Genomic DNA, 14,544 nt, shown 5'->3' on the forward strand with positions numbered 1-14,544 from the left:
GCCAATCTTTAGGGCCTTCTGTCATCATGTTCCTCTGCAATTAGTTAAGAGAATACAACGACAGTGAACTTAACTAAATTGAAATATGAATCTCCAGTTGGCTCGTTGGTAAGTATATGAGCGCATTCGATCGACTGCTGGTGGGTGAATGTACAATTTCAGACTGTTTAACGTTTTTAGAATGAAAGAAGGTAGACACTGACATAAAAGATAGAAGAAGAAAACAAGATAAATATGCATCAGAATTCAAGCTTATGTTCACACAAATATGTGAGTTCAATTTGTAACTTAAACAAGCATGTAACTTACAGTGCTCAGATAAGCTTTATTTCTACGTTTATGAGTTCAATTTTCTGTCATGGTTGGCTACACCTGTGATACTTGAGAGTGTAAATTATATCAAGAACAAAAATTACAGAGAAATACTTTGATCATGTATTTACAGGAGTTCTTGAACAATATAGAGATTTCGACAAGCCTTGCGGTTGTGCCTGCTAGTTTCACAAGTAGGCTGAGGCGAATTTAGTTGTGAGTGCTTCAGGTGTCATGATCCTACTTTCTTGCTTGAAATGGAAGCAGTGCCAAATCCTCACCATGCAATGACTTCATTTCTTTGATTGCATTTGGAGATGAAAAGCTTGTGTCTCTTCATGTGGTTTCTTGGAAGGACTGTGTCCGAGAGAATGCAGCGGGATTCGCATGCATTACCTGCTCAGCATCATTTTTGTGAACCTTGTTTTCATCTTTGGAATGGAAGATGCTACCCATATCAGGCTTGATGCCAAGGGTAGCCCATATAGAACTCTTTGCAGCTTCCTTTGGATCATCTATCCTAAGAGTCTTCGGAATCCATAGAGACTTCTCCATTTTCTCCTCACTCAGCAAACTCGAGTCTCGGGAATGTTTACCCAAAGTTGGAGAGCCAGTTCCAGAATAATTGCTATTGCTTGTAGAGGATGATGGAGATTTGCAGCCATCAGATCCGACCATTGGTACATTCCATGTGCCGTTGGGCCAGGCGGTGAAGCCCAAAAATGGAGCCGGCATGAAAGGGAAAGGGAGTGTTCCTGCACAAAATGGAGGAACCGCCATCATTGCTCCTGGACTCCAAGGAACTGAACCTGAATTGCCGTTCACTGGCGTGCAAGAACTTTCTGATGAACATCTACCGGCATCCACATGAATGACAGAATTCCATAAGGGACTACATGGATAAGCCCAGGGAGCTCCAGGATAACACTGCAAATGTGGTAAAGGTGTAAGTCTGTTACGGAAACTTTGTGTTCCATTTTGTTCCACATTTACTGGAGTTTTAGCAGGTCTACTTTCCTTCATATTGGTGGCTGTAGCAGAAGACTCACAAGAAGGTTCTTCCCAGTTTTCTCCATGTAATGTGGAACCAGAATCAGCATTCGGAACTTGCTCTCCGATGTTGAGCACAGAGGCCATGGATTCACAAAGAGGAACTTCCTGGCCAAATTCAACGATTGTTCCATTTCCTACCAGAGGTCGTGGAGGGTTGGAAGGCAAGCAACCAATAGCACGATGGTGTGACAGGTTTAGAGAATCCAACTGAGCAGACTGCAATCCATCTGAAGGGATCACTAGATTACGATATTGTGAAGAAGAATTCTTACTTTTACGCCTACCGGCACCCACAGGGACATTTCTCATTGTTCCACCAGCAGTCCAATATCTTTGACAGTTCTTGCAAAAGTGTCTAGGTTGGTTGACATTGTAGTTATTGTAGTAGCAGAATTTGGTGTCCATACTACTACATCGAGGACATGGTAGAATTTTATCAGGCTTCTTGAGGACCTTCTCGGTCACAGAACAATCAGTCTCATTCTCTGTGTCTTCAAATTTAGCATTTGCTGTTTCTTTATCATCTGTAGGGGATGTGTTTTTCTCATGATCATTGCTATTGGTCAAACTAGAACTGATTGATGCACCTTCATTCTCTTCAGCTGGTGCAACAGGTGACACATTGCTGACCGCATTGTCTGTTACTTCTTTTGATGTATCCTGAAAAATGGTACCATGATGAGATATTTAAACAACTGAAGTCATGTAGAAATATAGAATAGCTTGTATAACAAATTCCACTGGCTGCATTAGTTTTAAAGTGACAGTAATGAGAAACAGCCCCGACAATAAAAGCCCGCCAACCGAATCTGAAAAACTCATGGTCTCTATGACCTTACTAAAGCCTCCCCTGCCTGCAACTGAGTTCTAGTTCAGTGCATGCTTTAGCTCACTACTGATGAGCAATCATCTGCTCAGGTACCACTTGGCATGGGCAGAGGTCAACCGATCCTCAATGACTAGTCATGGGTAGATTCTCCAGCAAGGTGGTTTATCTACTAGTTTGCAGATCAAATAATCGTTGCTAGTAGCTGTTCCACATCTTTACTTTTTGCAAACCAAACTCACTTTACAACATATCAAAACCTTTTTGTTTTATACAAAGCATTTAATAACCTCTTATATGAAAACAAAAGAGGAGAATTAAATGCCACTCTTCCCCCTTATTAAAGGCACACTGTATCTCTATCCCTCTTGCCAAAAGGACCAGTCCACCTTTTAGGGATCCTGTGTAGGATAAGATTGTTGATCTGGAGTCATATAATCTGACTTAAATGGTATATATGCTAAAAAAGGATCGTATGAGTAGATAGACTGAAAGTAATTTATTATTTGAAGGTATCAACAAGCTATGTGCAACAATAGAATTATCTCCTTTGGCATAAACAACATGGTTTCTTAATTTAAAATCTAATTACAAGAAACAGCACACTAGTGCTCAGTTGCCATGCAACTCCACAGAAGAGATTATTCTACCTATTGTTACAGCACATCTTCAAGGTGACATACAGCTTTGGATACTCCACAGACCTATTTGTCGAACACCTTCTCGAAAAGAAGGAATCAACACATTGTAGATGAAGCATGAATTACTTTTCATGCAATTCCAATAACAAGTTTCACCATATCCTCATGTAGCATGCAACTCCTTATAAGCATCGGCTTTAATTAAATTCTCAAATTCCTTTGCAGTTAGAGAAGAAAGTTGAACGAAAACTGGATTATATACAAACAACAGATCTTCAAGTGATCTTTTTCTGTAAACCCCAAATTTTACTTCCGTATGTATACTTATAGATATATATATGTTTCAACTTACAATAGATAGGTTATTTCCAAACATTGTCCTTGATGTTTCGAATAGCAGATCTTCAGGTGATTTTTTTTTAAATAGAAAAATTGTCAACCCTATTTTTCTCACACAGATATTTTTCTTATCCTGCCCAGCGAAAATGGAAACCGTTATGTTCAAATAAGTTGTTCAGTTAAGGTCTGGCATAACTTTTGTGTGTTTAAGGTGCAACACCCTAATCAGGATATAACTCAATGAGACCTAAGTAACAAATACAACAACAGGTTTCATACTTTGCTAACCAATTCAGGTATTTTTTTACTTATCAAATCAATATTACAAAACAAATTGTCGAATCTTTACTACCTACAATAGAACAGAAAAGGAAAGAGGTGTAAAGTGAAGATGACAATTAACAAAAGCACACGGTTTGTACAGAAAAAAATCAGTTTCAGGCCGCTGATAACAAACTATAAGATGTTCTTCTTCCCCAAAAGATTGATAAAAGAAGTTGAAGGTTCTGTGAGAAGAGAGCCAAGGGGCACAAACCAATCAGCTACGAGATTCTAAAGAGCTCTTGTATGAACTACTTTTACAAAATCAATCTAGATAACTAATAGGACCGGCTGAGAGCTCATCAATCCTGTCATGTTTGTATCAAATAGAAGCATGGAAGAGGAAGAATCCACTAAGATCCGGTTCTTCCTTCCACTAATCACCACCGCCGACTGAAAAAAAAATAGAAATAAAACAGAACCGAAAATCTTCGCCCGACAGAAAACCCACAAGCTTACAGCAAAATGGCCGAGAAGAAAAAGAAGCAGCTTTTCCAAAGAAACCCTAAGTAAAAAAGTCAGACAATCGAGGAAAAGAAATCGAGCGAGCTGATTGATTCTCCACTCACCTTATGACCCTCCGCTGCACAAACGGCGGCCTCCTCCCCCTCCGCCACCACCTCCTTAACGTCGTCTTCCTCCGCCGCAGCGGCGGCAGAAGCCACCACAGGGATGGTGGCGCCAAAGAGCTTGATAGCCGGATCCCTCCCCTCCTCCATCTCCTCCGCCCCGCCCGATCGCTGGTTCCAAGACTCCACGAGGCGAATCCAATCGAATGAGCTCCGCTGCCGCCCCCTCGCTCTGTGTGAAAGGAAACCAAAAAGAAAACAAAAAAGAGCGATTTTTCCCAATCACTCCTTTTCACCAGGCACCGCGACCGGATACCGCCGGTGACCGGGCGCCACGTGTGTGTCCGAGTCGGCGCTGAGGAGCCACTCTGAGCCGCGAATTCTCGTGGTTGGCGATCCCTCCCGGTGACGTCATCTTCCGCCACTCAAAAAGGCCGCACAAGAAAAAGATTCGCGACCGGCAGCAACCCGCGCCACCGCATCTCCCCCCACGTGGCACCTCGTTGGCCTCCGGTGCAAACTCTGGGCCCCGCCGCAGGTAGATCTCCTCTCACCGCTCCACCGCCACGTGTCGGCCAGCGGACACTATTGCGCAGTGCAAGTCGGAAGATGGAAAAAAATAGGATAAGAGAACCTTTCTAATTTTAGAAAATAAATATATTTAAAAAATAATTGTATTTTTTATTTATAAACACGATAATTTTATTTGAATTTATTAAGTGGTCGGAAAAGTTCATTTTTAATCCACAATTAAGATCTCGTTTATGACTTGAAATCCAATAATTCGAGGCCACAATTTGAGAAAAAACTAAAAATTATCAATTATATATATACTATTAAAAGTGTGATGTAATGATAAAATATTTAATTAATTAAGATTCGAATTGTACTGTACTGTAATTTATTTTTTTTAATAGAATTAAAAATTTAGGATATTGACTATTAGACCATTAACCATTTCTATTTTTGAATTTATTTGATAAATAAATTAAAAAGAAAGATAATCCCTTTAAAGTATGTAAAAATTTGGAGATGTGAATTATTAAAATAATAATAATAATAAAGAATGAGCCACGAGAAAAAAAGATGACTTTAGCAAACACCTTTTCATGGCTTTTTCCATTTTTATGTTTTTTTTATTTACTTATTTATTTATTTTTGATGACCGTGGAAAGGAGGAGCTTCTTTTTCCACGATCTTTTTCCGTGGATATTAATTAATTAATTAAATCTTATTCTTATGTTTTTTCTACGATTTTAGGAATGAGAAATGAAGAATTTCGTGTTGAGATGTTGACAGACGTGGAAATTGAGAGTTTATCCAGAAGGTATTTTTTTTAGTGGTTTGAGGATTAATGGAGAGATTAAATAATATATTATTTTTCTACGATGATAATTACATTTAGTAATTAATATGATTCTCAGTCGGTATTTGTCATGGATAAATTTAATAATTATTTTTTAAAAAAAAAGTATTCCACTTATAATGTTTTATCAATTAATTTCTTTTAAAATATTCGTGTAGTATATATTTTAGTAAATCTTCATTCTAGTAATCTGAATTATAATTTAAAAGGATAAAATAGTTTTTTTTTAATTTTATACAAAAAATATTTTGACAATTAAATAAAAATGTTGTTATAAGCATTTTAGCCGCGGTCGGATTGGATCTGGATAAGGCCCAAGATAAGGCGCGTGTCAGTAGATCCAGACAACCTATAATAGAATCTATCTCATATGCCACGTGTCAGTTTATAAGAGATGGAAAGATCCAACAAGAACCATGTTTCTTCACTGGCTGACGTGGCATCGAAACATCCGCCTCCATGACTATTCCTCGATACACTTTTTAGATTTTATTTTTCCATTTTTCACATTCAATTAAAAGACAATTTCTGAAAATAAAAAAAATGGACATTAATTTCATTTTTTTAAAAAAATATTAAATTTATTCATCATGTGTGGAGTCAAATTTGAATACATCTCCAAAGAACAATTCCTATCATCCATGTGAAACATCTCAACGCCCTCACCAGATTCTCTTAAACAAATCTGGCTCAACTCTATTTTTAAGAGCTCAATGATCCACCAACTTCAAATAGATTACCGCGACTAACTAAACCGAGATTGGTCGGTCCCCGGTTCATCGGTCGGTCCCCGGTTCATCGGTCGGTCGAACCGGTTGCATCCAGTTCGATTTCGAAAACACTGCAAGGGGATGCACTTGGATCACACCATTCTTCTCCTTGTGCCTCGCCACTCTACCAAACACCTTGAGCAACTCTAATATTAAATTCACCAAAACCTTTAGAATTTTAGTAAGAAAGTTGACTACAAGATATGATTTTTTTTCTCTATGTTTTTGCAGTATATAATAAACCTGTGATCATCATCCATTGGCCTTGTCCTAGAACACAAGACATGGATCACAACAAGAATCTTTTGTTCCATCTTTTACTACTTCTTCTTCTCTCATGCCATCTCTTCTCTCTGGATTCAGCTCCTTTCTCAAGTAAGCTTTTTAATTTTTTTGCCTTTTATTTCAGAAAAAGATCCACAAGTGCTGATCTCTTCTCTTCTTCTTCTTCTTCTTCTTCTTCTTGTTCTTCTTGTAGGAGCCTTTGCGTTGAGGAACAAAGATGAACTAAGAATGAAGGTTTCAGAACAGATTTTCCACAATTTTTCTTCTTCTTTCTTGTGAAAATTTGTGATTAGTTTGTTTCTGCAAGCTCAGATTATGCAGGTCGAGGAAGGTGGCTTTGAGAAGGGAAGAATGGAGATCGAGGTGAATGACTATCCTGGCTCAGGACCGAACGGCCGCCATGATCCGAAGAACCCTGGAAAACCCTAAATCACTCTCCTAACTAGGTGATAAAGTAGGGTTATAGTTCAGTATTAAGGATGGCCATTAACAGTGAGCCTTGTGTTAATCCTATTTACTTGGATTAGGAGTTTAATGAAGTAGTTAATTATATTGTTTCTTCATAAAGACGACAGGAATATGTGCTGCTAATGTAATGTTCATTGTGTGTGTATAATTTCATTGACTGTTAGTTGTGTTCATGTAAGGTTTTTCAAGTTTGTACAAAGGTTGTGTTGTTTCATTGTTTGGATTTGTGTTGTTTCATTGCTTGGATCTTGCTCTGTCTCGATCAAAAGTTATAAAAATTGGTTTTCCAAAGAGTACCAAAGATCGATCAAATCTAATTTACACTTGTTAATTAGATAGAATTATACTAAAGATTCTTTCTTTCTTGTCATTATGTATAAAGTTAACATCTGCTACTCCCAAGAGTTCATCTTTGCATAAAGTGAAGTGCTTGTAGTGAAAGATCATAATTGAGACAGAAGCAAGTTCTTAGTTTCTTCTAAACTTTATAGATTTTGCACAACCTTTACAACAAGGGCAGAAGTACAATCGAAATGAAGAGTGAAACACAAAACTACATATCGAAACCATGGTTTCGAACATCATACATTTATCAAGCTGTTGGATAGAAGTATCAAACATCACTAACCACACTAATACAGATACCATATTTGGAGTTCTAATGATGATATCAAACAAGAACTCCTCCTGAGCATGCTCGACATAGTTTATATTTGATTCATGACATAACAAGGAAAGATGCAAACAGCTAATCGTAGGGAAATCACCTAGTCCTTAAGCGAGCGAGGTTTAGCTGCTTCCTGCCATTTCTTTCAACAGAACCAGTTGAATCCACCTTGTTGGTGCAAAGAAACCTCAATGGCTTCATGCATAACATCCGAGTAGTCCACTCCAATTGGCTGTTCATTAAGTTCTTGCTGAAACTGCAACATGCTTTGCTGAGCAAACTGCGATTGCTCCGCCAAGCTATCGACTTCTTCAAAGAGGTCGTCGCCAATTGCAGGTCCCTGCTCAAGCAAGTTGTATTCCAACTTGTTTCTAGCATGAAGACCATTCGGCTCTTCGAACATGGACAAACATCCTGAGTTGAAGTTCTTGGTACCGTTGATATTGCTTTCGTACAAGTTCATCAACTCCTCGATTGATCTTTGCCCGTCGGAAGGAATGCCCAGGACGGATATCGAAGAAGGAAAAACTGAAGGCTTGTTCTCAGTCACTTGAAGGTTGATACCGGCAGGGAGTGTGTTCTGAAACTTGCAGACATATTGGTGACTGTTTCTGGCATTCCTGTCGAGAAATCCATGGCGGGCATCGTTATGCGAACAGGCCAGATTTTCGCAAGTATAGATCCTCTGGTTCATCTCCAGATCAAGCGGCATAAAAGTTCTCTTCTGAGCGAATTCAATGTCAGTTTCTTCCTTCACAAACGTGTAATCCACGCCCTCACTGCTTTTGCCTTCTTCGACATCATACTCGCCGGCGTTGCTGTTGAAGGAGAATGCTCCGGTGATCGTACTCCCAGAGGATGGGAGCAGGCGAGCATTCGGATGCAACTTGATATGCATTTCCTCTTCCTGCTTGACCACAGCAAGCCAGGTTGCGCTTTCCTTGGCAGTCATCTTGTCTTGGAGGCATTTCGACTGCCTCACCAGTCGGCGGATCTTCTCGATGTCAGGAGACATATGCTTGATCACCGCCGTCAAGACACTGACCTTCCACGCCTTCTTAAGATCATGCGGCTTCTTGTAGGGGGGCGGTCCTTGTTCATCGGGGATGCCTAACTGAGGCCACCACTCCTCTCGCCCAGAAGGCCACCACGGCGGCGGGATTCCTTTTTCGAGAGGAAACCGGCGCTGCGGTGGATCACAGTGCTGCATGAGAGCCGACAGAAGAGAGCCCAATGTTGTGTCTTGAAGCTCCTGCAAGGAATGAGAGGCAGCAGCCGCTCCCGAGTCGAAGTCGCTGCCCGAGCCAGGAGCGGCGTTCTCAGCCCGGTGTTTTTCGACGGCGACTGGCCCGTTCCGATCAAACCTGACCTTTTCCTTCCACCAAGCCCTGAGATTATCAGAAGCTCCGGTCACCGGCTTGCCGTTCTCGGGAATTATGCCGTACACGAAGCCCTGAGCGTTGCAAACCTCCATCATCTTCAGCATGTACTTGAGAATTCCATCATGGGCCCGAGCCATCTTCTTCCGGCGAGCATGTTCTTGGGACTGCCATTGCTTGATTTTGCTCTGCCGTTGCTCCTTCAAGCGCTTCAATCGCGCACGGTCCCTCCACATGCGTCGCTCGAGTTCTTCTATGTCCATGTCTTCGTCGCTTTCTTCGTCACCAGCCTCGGCAAAATTTTCCGGGAGCACGTCCACAAGATCTCCGCCTCCCGTCACGCATCCGCCGGCGGAAGGCTGAAGGACGCTGCCGAAAGCGAAACTCTTCTCGCCATTGGAGGGCGAAATTTGCAGATAGTTTTGGCCACAGGGATATGCCATGTCTTCCACCAGCAGTCCCCCCATGATTTTCAAGATGAACAGGTGAAAACTCGTCCGCTTTGGACGCAGAGCAGATGCTTCCTCCTCCTGCACTTGGAGAAGAAACTCTAAGACTGAGATTCAAATCGCTGTGAGCCAAACAGAGAACTTAATTTGAAAATCCAGCCAACGTTGCAGAGTGTTGTAAAGGGCAAGATTTGATCGTTGTTAAATGAAAAGGTAACGAAGAGAAGAGATCGACTGTGTCGTCGAAAGGAAGGAAAAATTAATCTTCAACTTAAAGTTTTTCAAAACAATAGGAACTAGAAGATGAACAGTAGCTTCTTCTTCTTCTTCTTCCTCCTCCTCCAGTACGCGATCGCAACGCGCGTAAACAACACGCGATTTCAGACCTAGTAAACCGAGAACGAGCTCCATAACATCCACGAAATTATGAGCGAAAGTCAAAAGGGCATCTTTCTTTCCTGCTAGCAACAAGGATCTCCCGAGCCGCCAATCCACGAAAAAGGCTCAAAAAAAAAAAAAAGGAATCGACAAAGCGCGGAAACCAAGAAGACAACAGACGCAGAGAGAGAGATCTACCGGAATCGCAAAAAGGCTGCGCCTTTCGGCAAAAACACAACCCAAAACCTCACCTTTTTCGGCTTCAATCCGCTTCCGCGGCCTTCTTCGGCGAACCGTCGGCTTTCCTGGGAACGCGAGGGAAAGAGTCGCTGCAACGAGAGTCAGAGATGGAGGGAAAGACCGTGAACTACACGGCAGAGAAGAGATAAGGAAGAGTGAAATCGAGACGGCGAGAAAGAAGGAGATTTAAAACAAAATAAATTAAAGAGGAACATGGAAACGAAAACGAAAGGGAGAGAGAGAAGGTGGTGGCCCTCTCCTCTGCTTACTGCCGTCTTCTTGCTTCTTATCTCTGTTATTAATCTAACTCGAAGCTCGCTTCGCCTGATGATCCATCACTGTCGATTCTTTGTCAATCTCACTAAGTGAATCGAGATGCGACACTTCGATCCCTGTTCATCATGTTTAAAAAATTAAATCTTTGCTAGATCTCGCCAATCATCTCTCCCAAAAATTGGATTTTTATGGCAACAAAATGAACAGTCTGATGGAGACAGATAATGGAGTTTCCACCGCCACATAAAATATTTTATTCCCTTTTTTAATAGAGTATTATCTACGAATGCACTTGCTAATTACTCTTTTTTTCAGAATTAATAGCATTTATGAGTGTGTTTATTATAGATCATCAGGAAGATGAAAAACTCAATTTTACTTCTTTTTTTTATACTTTGTTGTTTAGATAAAGTGAAATTTATTCAGAGAACATAATGAATGAATTCATGGAATTTGAATTGCAAATAAGAATAATTAAGCAAAGTTTTTAAAAACAGTTTTTAAGAATATATTTTTTAATCGACAAATCAGACAATATTGGAGTGGTTATAAAAATTAAATAAAATTATAAATTCATAAACACAATTTAACGGCACCGTTTTCCTTGCTAAGTTCGAGTCTGTTTTAAATTTTACCATTTGGCTTTCCGATATTTCTTATTCTGGACGGCAAGAATCCAATGAGATTATTCCAAAATCTAATGCATAGATTGGCTCTGGGAAATTAGATTCTTGTCGAATCGTGATCAGCACGTGACAGGCTCGGTGCGCGAATTAGGAAGGAAACAAATAAAAAAATCAAATTGGTTTATTTTTTTTTCTCTCTGACATTTATTTTTGTATTATATGAAGAAAATATGTGACATTTTTATTGACTAGAATTTTGTACTACTTGTCGGCTGCCAATCTTTCATTGAAAATGGTATTTGATTTACTTCACTAGATGAGTGGACTCAGAGTCAATAAATTCTCTCCAAAAAGGACAATAAATATAAATTTAATAGTGTGAATTCATTTAAGATTGTGTTGGCTCCATTAATTTAAATATAATTTAACACTTTCTATGATAGAGAAATTCATCAAATAATATTTTTTTTAGTAATTCAAATATTGCTTGCCATTATACATGTTATTTTTTAAGGTGAATTATTTTTTAAAAAATATCAAAAATAAAAGTTTAAGATAAAAAAATAATAGGTGTCAGATATCATTGATGAAATTAGGCAAATATTTAAATCAACTATTATTTTTTTCGTCACATAAGACAAATTTATCTTCTTTAACAAAACACACAAAAATCCAAATATTTTTTTTATTATTTAATTGCTTGTAGACTAGTGTTTGATGAAACCTACTCCCAAATAATTGTCACCATCCTCCTTTTCCCATTTTAGTTTTTAAAATTACATTTAGCACCTCCTCGTAGTTCTTATGAAAGTGGGAAACGGGGTAAAGTGATAATGTAAAATTGCAGGGAGCATTTGGAAAAATATCCTTTTTTATATTAAAAAAAACAATTATTGCCTTTTCCACTCTATAAATCGCCTCTCTGTTTCTTGACGAAACTTCACAACGAGAACACTGCCATTAATGGCGATCTTGGCCGTCCCTTCTCCTTCCCTCACCTTCAAATCCACCGTCTACACTCCAAGAACTCCCCGGGGAGTAAGGATCTCTGCCGCCGCCGCCGCCGCCGCCGCGCAGACCATGTACGACGTCCTCTCCGTGTCCCGGGCCGCCGGCCCGGACGAGATCCGCTCTGCGTACCGGCGGCTCGCCCTCCAGTGGCACCCCGACACGTGCCGATCGGGCGCCGGCGAGGAGCGCCGCCGGCACGCGGAGCGCTTCATGGCGGCGCGCGAGGCCTACGAGGTGCTGTCCGACCCCGTCCGCCGTAGCAGCTACGACCTCGCCATCACCGGCGACCGCTGGGCCTCCGCCATCGACGCGGCCGCCGCCTTCTGGCCGGAGGGCCGCGGAGGGGCGTCGGCGGCGGCGTCCTGCGGCGACTGGGAGACGCAGCTGGACGGGCTCAGGCGGCGGTCCGCCGTGGCGGAGGCTGGCGGCGAGGAGACGTGGGGCGCCCGCGTGCGCCGCACTCGCCGCGCCGACGCGGGGAGTTGATGACGCGGACGGCGCTTGGATCTGGCGAATCTAGAAATAGATTTGGGTCTCTAAATATCTTGGAACACGAATCCAACAATCCATCGGAGAATCTTTCAAATTTTCCAAGGATTATGGAACTTTTTTTTGGTGTTTGTCACCAGAATCAACGAGATCGCCTTTAATTCTCTTTCGAGTGTAACTTTGAGCTGTAAAAAATAGAATTTTTGATGTTTTTCGAACATATATTGCAAAAATTTTAACTAGATTTATCACCATTATAATCGATAGCACATTATGTATTTAAAGAATTACAATGACACAAATGAAAAATTAAAAAAATACACGATATTCTATGTTAACTCCATATTATTAATTTGTTAGATTATTCGATGCTAACCAATTTTGAGAAGATAATAAACAATTTGTGCGAACTTAGTTAGATTATTTTTGAATTTTTATTACCCTTCTACTCTAAGTGACGAACTCTATGGCGTCATCAAAGAACCTTCTTGTAACATTAAAATTTGTAATTAATGAAATCTTTTCCACTTTAACAATTTACTTATTTTCAAACAATTTGTTTACTCGAGAAGCTTCTATTATGAACTAGCAATATACTTGGAAAACAGTGAAATTTATATGCATAGATGTGGATGGCTCGATGAAGTCCACTAATAGAGCAATTAGTCTACGTAATCACCTTATTTTGGCCAATAAATTTAGGTTTCAAAGTCAAAGTTTGCTCAATGATTCAAAATTATTGACTTGAATTTGAACAAAGCAAGACTTATTATGGTGCAATTAGTCCTCGAAGATTATTGACTTATATAATCGAGGAAGGAAATGACGATTACTTAAATGGTCCAATATACCATTTTAAGAAGTTAATTGATTAAATTCGCTAAGTTTCCACCTTAAATTAGATTTATATACACTCACTTCACGTTGGAAAAATAACTAAGAATCTATATTATATCACTCACAAAAACATATGTCGAGTTTTAATTTTATTGCTAGTTAAATAATAATAGGAAAAAAGCTAGTTATAGTGCACAAATTAAAAAACATTCCCATGAAATAATTGCCATATATTTATTTTATCTTAATTGTCTGTAATAGTTCCATTAACATTATAAATAATTTTATTTAGGGACCAAGCACAACTTGTTTTTCTTTATTCACTAAAATAAAGAAATCCCCTACAATTAATTCTAGAGGCAAAGCAAGGAATCCTTCTAGAAGTCATCCATGCTCATCTTCCCTTTTCTCTCTTATTATTTTTTTAAAAATAATACTTTCCACTATTTTAATAATATTATTAAGTTTAAAATATTTATTTATTTTTAAAAATATTCTTCTCAAATATAATAATAATAATAATAATTTCCACGATGGCACCCGACTCCTGCCGCTCCGGCGCCGGTGACGCGCCCCGCTACGCGCAGCAGTTCATGGCGGCGCGCGACGGCGAGGCCTACGAGGTGCTCTCCGACGCTGGCCGCCGCCGCGACTACGACATCTCCTTCTCCCTCTCCCTCTCCCTCTCCCTCTCCGGCCACCGCTGGGCCGCCGCCGCGAGGGCTGCAGAGGCGGCGGAGCGACGCGGGATCGGGTTCTGGAACTGGGAGGCGCAGTTGGAGGGGCTCTGGCGGCGGTCCGACGTGGCGGCTGGGCGGCGCTGCGGAGGAGACGTGTGGCGGCCGTGTACGGCGAAGCCACTGCCGGGAACTGCTGTTCGTTTGAACGGTTTAGATCGCCGTGGTAGTTTTTTTAATAAAAATGTACGGCTACGATCTACTCCCCTGTATCGTGCAGTGTAATTAGAGATGCCAATATTAATATCTTATATCAATTCAATAAAGATTATATTTTTTTAAAAAAATTATTTTGAGAAAAAACTGAATTAGGCGAATAATGTTGGAAAGACTGAAAAGCGATACAACGACTAACTTGTGTTCATCTAAAATCGGTAAGTTTAAAATTTAAAATATGAAAAATAGGGATGGAAATTAATTGGGAAATCCAAAAATTAATTTTCCACAAAAAAAAAAAAACTGGCAAGGCAGCCAACTGGTTTCGTTTCAGATCCCATTTCAACGG

At 40.2% G+C, this 14,544-nt stretch overlaps 2 protein-coding genes and 1 pseudogene across 2 annotated transcripts; 1 reads left to right on the forward strand and 2 right to left on the reverse strand.

Annotated features, from left to right (window-relative positions):
• Positions 1-381: 381 nt before the first annotated feature.
• On the reverse strand, positions 382-4,476 carry LOC141811640 (cyclic dof factor 2-like; annotated as a pseudogene).
• A 2,923-nt stretch (positions 4,477-7,399) lies between these two features.
• LOC141848581 (protein ETHYLENE-INSENSITIVE 3-like 1a) lies at positions 7,400-10,303 on the reverse strand. The gene is made up of 2 exons (XM_074736628.1): positions 10,075-10,303; positions 7,400-9,526 (listed from the first exon to the last, which is right to left on the reverse strand). The coding sequence occupies exon 2, from the start codon at positions 9,461-9,463 to the stop codon at positions 7,763-7,765; it is 1,701 nt and encodes a 566-aa protein (XP_074592729.1). The 5' UTR covers positions 9,464-9,526; positions 10,075-10,303; the 3' UTR covers positions 7,400-7,762.
• A 1,620-nt stretch (positions 10,304-11,923) lies between these two features.
• Positions 11,924-12,641, forward strand: LOC141811895 (uncharacterized). Its single transcript, XM_074699970.1, has one exon. The coding sequence runs from the start codon at positions 11,929-11,931 to the stop codon at positions 12,460-12,462; it is 534 nt and encodes a 177-aa protein (XP_074556071.1). The 5' UTR covers positions 11,924-11,928; the 3' UTR covers positions 12,463-12,641.
• Positions 12,642-14,544: the final 1,903 nt, after the last annotated feature.

Source organism: Curcuma longa, chromosome 17 (genome assembly GCF_044706935.1).
Source record: "Curcuma longa cultivar G26 ecotype Majalengka, Jawa Barat chromosome 17, ITB_CL_G26_1.1, whole genome shotgun sequence".
Lineage (NCBI taxonomy): Eukaryota > Viridiplantae > Streptophyta > Magnoliopsida > Zingiberales > Zingiberaceae > Curcuma > Curcuma longa.

Coding starts and splice junctions, on each gene's coding strand:
- LOC141848581 (XM_074736628.1), bottom strand. CDS start 9,463: ATGGGGGGACTGCTGGTGGAAGACATGGCATATCCCTGTGGCCAAAAC.
- LOC141811895 (XM_074699970.1), top strand. CDS start 11,929: ATGGCGATCTTGGCCGTCCCTTCTCCTTCCCTCACCTTCAAATCCACC.